The sequence below is a fragment of the Solea solea genome, chromosome 14, assembly GCF_958295425.1.
Source record: "Solea solea chromosome 14, fSolSol10.1, whole genome shotgun sequence".
NCBI classification, from domain to species: domain Eukaryota; kingdom Metazoa; phylum Chordata; class Actinopteri; order Pleuronectiformes; family Soleidae; genus Solea; species Solea solea.
Window position 1 is genome coordinate 14,092,556 of NC_081147.1, and position 7,829 is coordinate 14,100,384.

The window sequence follows — 7,829 nt, forward strand, 5'->3', positions numbered from 1 at the left end:
CCTTAACTGAAGGTTTCCCTCTTGAAATGAGCCAGGCAGTGTATGAAGGACAGCAACAACAGGACATCCATATTCTGCATACAAAAACAGATGAGGAGGGGTTCGCAGATGTCACTCAATGCATTTGTGTAAATAGCTACATCTTTAGGGAAAATAGGGAATAAATACATAATTCAGGGACGCTCGTTCTGCTGAGAAAATACAAAAACAAAATTGCTCAAAAAAGCGACAGAATTGTTTTCAAGGCTTATTCTTCTTTTTTTCAGACAAAAATAAAACAGAAACGACTATAAGAAGAACAAACAAAGCAGAAACAACGAAAGCAAGAAAAATGCAGCCATGGTCGTTTCAAATCTCAATCAAGCTTGACACAATCACTCAATAGGTAGTTTGCAAAGTACAAGAATTTTTTTTCATGCAGATATTAATTTCCTCGTCAGGGGGTTAAAAGGAATTGGGAGCAGTCAGGGGGGAACGTAGTACTCATGCAGCTCTGGCATAGCGTCAGTGTAGGTATGCTTGGGAGGGAGGACTGAGCAGGTAGTGGGGGAAAGTGAGAAAGGGGTGCAACAGCAGCTGATAACAAAATATTACCTCAGTTTCTCAAAAGAGGTCATCAGTGCTATGTCCTTATTTTGGTCTCTCTCACCTCGCTTCCCCTTCAGTGTCTCAATCCGAGGGAACTTTGCACTGGTCTTGTGGCGGTACAGCTTTTTGTGTGCAGGCCCGGGGTTAATAAAGTTGGGTTTATCAAACATGTTACAGCCCAGTGCTAGTTGAGGGAATAAGGGATGAGAGGGGTTGAATTTGGCCTGGTTTTTGCCTCCCTTTCCTCCAGCCTTCCTGCCTCTCCCCGCCCCTGTTAGCGTGGCTCCTTTTTTCTTCAGGTCAGCCTCTGTACCTGCCAAGATTTTGAGGGTCTTTAGGTTGAGGCTGTTGGCCTCAGAGGGCGTACAGGCCTCTGACATGGGATTCCACAGTGGCTCAATGGAGGCCATCATGAACCTTTGGACCTCAGCCATGCCAGAGACAATGTTGGACAGAATATTGGAGGGCTCCTCGAATTCTCTCTGGTCATCCCCTACCAGATTGTTGCTCTCTGACCAGCCAGTGCCAGACCAGTCCCCAGTACTGCTACTGTCAGTCAGCCCTGGACCACAACCAGCTGCCTGGTTCTTTGCTGCCTTACCCTCTAACATGGCCTTTATCTTTTTAGTGGAACGTGAGTTCTGTTTTGGCATCTTGACCTTTTCTGACTTGGGAGCTCGTGGAGCCCGGGTTTTCTTTGAGCTCTGTGCTGCAGCAGTTTGTTTGCAATTGCCTTTCCGCTTTGATTTGATGCTTTTCGCACCAGCCAACATCTCACCAGTCTGTTCATCAAATTCTGTAACTCCCAACTCCTTTTTATCTAAACATAACACATCCTGATTGTTGAAGTTGTGCAGTGGAAATTGGCTGTCTTCCACTGTGTATGCATTTGCTGTGTGCTCTTGTTGCTGCAAAACGTCACAGTTCCACTTTACCTCCCTATTGCAGTCAATAGTTATATCATTCACATCCTGGTATTCTCCCACATTTCCCGCCATCTTTATTTCACGCCCCACCACCTGCGGGGACAGGTTGGGGGTCTCGGGAGGGGAGAGCTCAGACAGTGATGAGTGTCTAAACTTGTCAGGGGTGAAGTTAGAGATATCCAGCAGGTCTGAGGACTCCCTGAGTGGAGTAAGGGCATCCACACTCTGCTGAATCACCACTTTTGGACTGCAGTGAGCTAAGAAACTGTCTCGGCCTTCCTCCTCTCCCTCTCGTTCACAGGACTTGAGGCTGAGGGAGCTGTAATTGCTGGAGGAGGCTGACAGAGAGCCCACTGAGTCATAGCTGATGAGCCTGCCGTTATCTGTGCACAAGGACCCTCTCTGGTATTGCACCTGGCCATCCACACCGGCAGACTGACACACTTGCAGATCTGCCCCAGGCTGCAGCCCAGCCTCATTCAGGTAGCTCTTCTCATAAAGCAGCCTGTCAGCCTCAGGGCTCAACTGGCTGTAGTTAGACACTGACAGGTTGTCATTCAGGGGCACAGCACCTGAGAAGTTGTTGGGTAAGATTGGAGTCTCAGGGGTCTCTGGCCCAAAGCTCTGGCTGTGACTTGCACAGAGCTGTGGGTGCCACATCTGGGGGAAACTGGGGCAGTTCTGGGGAGACTGCTGGAGCTCGGACTCAGAGGGAGGCGAGAGGACACAGCTCTGAGCGAGCTGCAGAGAAGAAAACTGTTTCTCCTCTAGAGATAACCCCACAGGATACTGCTGCCTAGAGGGCTGCTGGGGGAAATATGGGATAGCTGCTCCACCAGAAGAGTCTGTAGCATCTAACAGGGTCTGCAGGTAGCCCCCCGGGATGACAGGGACACCTGCCTCCACCTCCTCTGAGGAGGAAGCTTTTTCAGACGAGCAGGTGGAAGAAACAAAGGGGAATTTCTCCTCAGATGTGTGCGCAGTGGTGGTATTGTCAGGGAAATGGGGTTTGACTGCAGTTGAGCTACTGCCTGCCTGTTCTAACCCAGCAGTGGGGTCCTCAATCTGTGCTGCAGCAACACAGGCATCAGTTTCATTTGTCACACTCTTTCCCTCCTCTCTTTCTGCCTGTTTCATTTTCTGGCTCCTCAGCCTAGCTTCGCTTTTGAATTTCCTTATTCTGACTGTTTTATTTCCTCCCAATCTTCTCCCCTCCCTCTCTTCCCTCTCCTGGGAGCGGCTCTTGGCTGTGACCAAGTGTGTGATGGAGTTTGTGTCTAATGTGACTGGGAGTCCTGGATCTATTATTCCCCCTGCCATGTGGGTGGCCTCCTCTTTAGTGACACCTCCCTGGCCCAGATCAGAGAGAGGGGAGCCCTGTACTGTTACTGATTGTTCCACAGCGTGAATCCTCTGAACCTTAAGCCTGTTTGCAATCTTGTATTTCCTTTTGGGATGACTTGAATTAAAAGGGCGATGGTGGCGTCCATTTAGATGAAAACTGCGTTGTTTATCTCTGGCAACCAGCTTAAGCTGTTCCTGTCTCTCTCTTTGCCTCTCTTGCCAGAAATCCTTCAGAGGAGCCAGTGTCTCATATTTGCTTACTGAGTCTGCATTTAAACTCACACTATCATCCACAGGGTTTAACTTGCCCAGCTTCACTGACATGAGTCTCTCTCCTTTAAACCTGTTGATTATAATGTACTTGATGACCACAGGTGGCTCTTTACGACATGATTTCCGGCGCTTTTTGGGGCACCAGTCTACATCCTCCTCCTCTTTTTGACCAGCGGGAGCTTTCTCTTTTTTCTCTGCATTCTTCTCACTTTCAAGTGAGTCAACATCATATAAGTAATCATCACTATATCGAACCTTTCTCTTGGAGCGTAAGCCATAGTTGAGAGGGTTGGAGGGGCTGAGAAATCTCTTTGAATGGCCCTTTCTAAATTTGCCCTCCTGCAGGGTATCTGAGGACGATCCAGTACAGGAGCTGTCATCGCTGAATTCTCCTGACTCCTCTGTGGAAGTGAAGTCTATTAAGTAACTGACTTTGGGAGTAGACATGGGTGAACCTTGGGAGCCATCAGTGGGGCTTGCACCGCTGCAGTCCCCAGCCTTTCCCTCCTGCCCTGTCTCCAGGATGAGCTCATCTGTTTTGGGCTGCAGCTCCTCAGTACTCCTCCTCAAGACTCCCACTCCATCTTCTTTCTTGGCACAATTGGCCAGGACACTGGGGAAAAAGTTAAATTGTGTCTCCTCCTGGAGCACATTAGTTTTTTCCCTCATGTTGTCCTGGAAAGACTCATATCGAATCTTAAGTGAACATACATCACTGCTTAGTGTTGAATCATCATCTTCATCATCAAAAAGATTGTCAACATCTTCCTCAGAGAAGAGGTTGACTGATAGTTCATTCTTAGAGCAAAGGTCAAGCAGTTCCATCTTACTCTCACTGATAAAGGACTCAAAGTAGCCCCAGTCCTGGCCAGCATTCGCCAACAGAACCTCTTCTCCACTCACTTTGTCAAGGAGCAGTCCCTCATACAAGTTCTTAGCTGTTGCATCATCCTCTGGGTCATCACAATCTTCTGTTGTTTTGTTTCCATCCACTCTTTTGCCCTCATCTGGGGCTTTCGGCATAGGAAAGCTAAGTAACTGGTCAGAGAGGAGCTGCTCTCCATAGTGACTCACTGTTTCCCCTGCATGGCTCAGGCACTGGATGCTAATGTTGTTGATGTCAGAAAAGTCCTCTCGGGTCACATCCCCTATCCTCACACTTAGCCCAGTATCTGTGTCGGGGCTGGCGTTAGGGTCATGTGGTGGGTTCTGTATGGAACTGGGGTCAGTGGCATCATTGGTTTCAATGAAGCAGCCCAGGCATGTCCGGGAAGGCTGAAGAAGGCACTCCTCTGTCAGGGCAGACATGGTGCCAGGCTCCATCATTGTAGCTGACAGCGGGAGGACAATGGGTAGAGTAGGTGAAGTCTTCTGGGTGTTTCCACCTGAGCTCCACGAGTTTATAGCTGTGGTGGGGAGTGGTGTGGGTGTGGGAGTGTGGTGAAGTTGGGGGACTACAGTGGAAGAGTCATCAGAAGAAGGGCAAGAGGCTGCTGTCAGGCCCAAAGATGGGTCAGTGCCAATGGGCAGGGGTAGGGTTGGTGATGCAGCTGTGGTCATCTGTTGTGTTAGGCAAGGCTGCTGTGGAGTCTCTGCATCAGGATGAGGTGAGGATGGAGGGAGAGCAGCATCAATGAGCCCACAAAGACTCAGATCACCACTCGGCTCACATACTCCTGAGGGAAAAAAGAAAAGATTTCAGTTCCTTTACTTCTTTGAACCATGAGCCAAAAGTTAAATTACATTGTTTTTGTTCTGTAGTTACACTGACATTTCTTCTGGGTTGCTGAAATGCAATTAGTGTAAATTAACCCCCTAGAGCTGGGTATGCCACTTGATGATTCCAGCTTTCAAAATTAATCTGTTAGTTTTGGTACAATTCACTAAAAGGTATTAACAATGTCAAGTTGGATAATGACAACTTCTTACCCATTACCCATTGCATTTAGGTCCATAACAGACAAGACCAAACACAGCCATGCTAAATTCACACCAATCACACATGAGAACACATTAAGGAATCTTCCACACCCTGGGAACATGTGAAAATGAAAGTTTAGAGCTGCTGGAAAAAGAAAATTCAAGAACAAAATTATCAGATTTAATCCATCTTCACAGGGGGGCTGGAACATTTTACAGAAACAAAATCTCTCACTTACAGGGAAAGTGGTTGATATTAATCAACGGAATGACTTAAAAATGATTTATTGACATTATGGTTATGATGATTACTATATGATTCAAATTTTGTTTAAAACTCTAAAATCTGTTCATTGCATTACTAAAACGAATAGTTCAGAAATCATCTACTTTAGAGAAACAATACTACACAACAATACTACAGTAATTTGTTTTTTTCCTTTGCCAGCCCAAGAGCAACATCCATCCATCTTCTACCACTTTATCCTCCACATGAGGGTCGCGGGGGGCGCTGTGTCCAATCTCAGCTGACATAGGGCGATACCGAGAGCAACACGTGAAATTAAAATAATGTAGTCATATTGCTTTACCTCCCCCTCCTTTGGCATTTGATCTATAAATGTACAACTTAGTTCTTAAGGAACATTAGATGACAACACACAGATTCCCAGCAATGAGCAATAATGGCTAAATTGAATGGTGGTTTTCTGATGGTTGATTGTGACAATGTCTTAATCAGTTGCAGACATCCATCTGATGAGTAGTAACAATCAAAACCCACAAAAGTGAGCTTGTAGCAGCAGGCAGGTAGTTTTGTTTGCTCTGCGTAATTAGATGACAGCAGAGGAGGCAGGTACGTACACACGGGACACAACAGGCCCATATGTTGGAGACTGTATAACCAATATCATCTAGATCTGCCTCCTACTGTAAGCTGCTGCCGCACACATATTCTTTAAAATCATGCCAGAAAAAGAACCAAATTGAAAAACATACCACCACGGCAATTAATATGTTCACAGAGGTTAACTAGCAACAGCCCTATTTCAGAATGGATGCACCTAATCATTACTGAGGTAGTGATAAATGCTTGAGGGGAAAACTGCTTCACAAACAGTATTCACCATAGCTGTATTGGCGGTGAGTAAATCTTTGGATATGGGTATGAGTTGCGAGTGATCTAACGAGGTAATGAAATATCTGAGAGGCAGGTCTCTCTGGGTTTGTGGCCTGCAGACACACTAGAGCAACCAGAACGCCTACTAAAAGCAAAAACTTTGCTACTGTCATCCTTAATGAAGAAAACCTCAGGAGAAATATGCATCTTCTCTATTCCTCTCACAATAAAAAAAAAAAACTGTTATAGCAGCAACTTGTCAGAGGCTGCAGAAGCAACGCAGCAAGGCGTTTGCCATCAGTTCTCTTCAATCTGTGAGCCAGAATGACGTCAGAGCAAGAGCATGTTATTGACACATGTTCTCAGTGGTGAGTCAGGAGGACACGTCCTTTTCTACATTTAGTGTTACATTACCAGCCACATTATTATTGTATGTCAGGCAAGGGGCAGAACACGACTTCAATTACACCGCCACAATTAATTTGGATTCTTTTAAGTGTCACATAAAAACAGTCCCAGTTATTTGAAATCTACCACATAATTTCCCAGCAGCCAGACAAGACAAATAGGAATGATTACTTGTCTCTTTCATCAGGCCAACAAAAAGCAAGGCCACAGAAAGAGAAATTACAAAGATTAGGAGAAACTACCTTGCTTTCTTGCCCCAACTCTTGCATAAAACCATAAGCTGCCACCTAATATTGCCAAAAGATTGTTCAAAATTGCTCTGAAACATTAAACTCACATTGAGAAATGTGTTTCCTGAGGGTTTATCGTGGATTAACAATCCTATTCCCTGATTGTGTGTGTGTGTGTATTTGTAGCTTTGTGAGGACCATTTGTATGAACCATACGGAGTGAGGACAGTTTTGGGAAAGTGAAGATATTTTTTAATCTTTAAAGAGCTTTTTCAGGGGGGTTAGAACTGGTTTTAGGGTTAGGGTTAGAGTTGGGTTTAGATTAGGGTTAGGGTAAGGCATTTAGTTGTGACAGTTAAGGTTAGGGTAAGGGGCCAGGGAATGCATTATGTCTATGAGGGTCCTCACTTTGAATGCTGCGCAAACGTGTGTGTATGTGTGTGTGTGTGCAACTATTGGCTTGGGGGTATAGTGTTATCGAGAGGCCATCTGTCTCCAGCTGGACCATTAGCTCTTCAGCTGTTCAGAATGTGCCACAGATCAGTCAGTCAGACAGGTACACACACACACACACACGCACACACATGCACAATGACTGTAGCTGACAAATTGAGTCTGACATTAGAGGTCAAAGGCGAATCGGCAGCCCCATATTAAGTGATACGATTACGACTGTATCTAAGGCGGGAAAATTCACACAAGATAAACATCCAAAATTCTCACTGCTGCAACAATTCAATCTCTTAGCTGACAGAAAGATCAGCTCATATGCTATTGCAAAAAAACAAGCTTCACAGACATTGTCATCATTCTGACTCTGGTGTACTTTTATGACTATTTTATCTGGAGGAATGCTCCTTGAATAGTAACTGACGCTGAATGTGTCACAGCTCATGCAGGCGGACATCGATATTCACCACTGAACATATGGAAGGACCCCAACTGGTGGCAGGTGCTGGTGATTGACTGCCAAGTCCAGCCATGCTAGACAGCCTAACTGCAGCCAAACTAGACCAGACCAGA

The 7,829-nt window shown here is 45.8% G+C and overlaps 1 protein-coding gene across 1 annotated transcript in view; it reads right to left on the bottom strand.

Moving 5' to 3' along the window:
• The window catches only part of nexmifb (neurite extension and migration factor b), a 46,937-nt gene continuing 39,108 nt past the window's right edge, over positions 1–7,829 (bottom strand). The window contains exon 3 of the mRNA XM_058650094.1: positions 1–4,807. Within this exon, the coding sequence (XP_058506077.1) occupies positions 591–4,807 (4,217 nt within the window). The 3' untranslated portion in view covers positions 1–590. The remainder of the gene's footprint in view (positions 4,808–7,829) is intronic.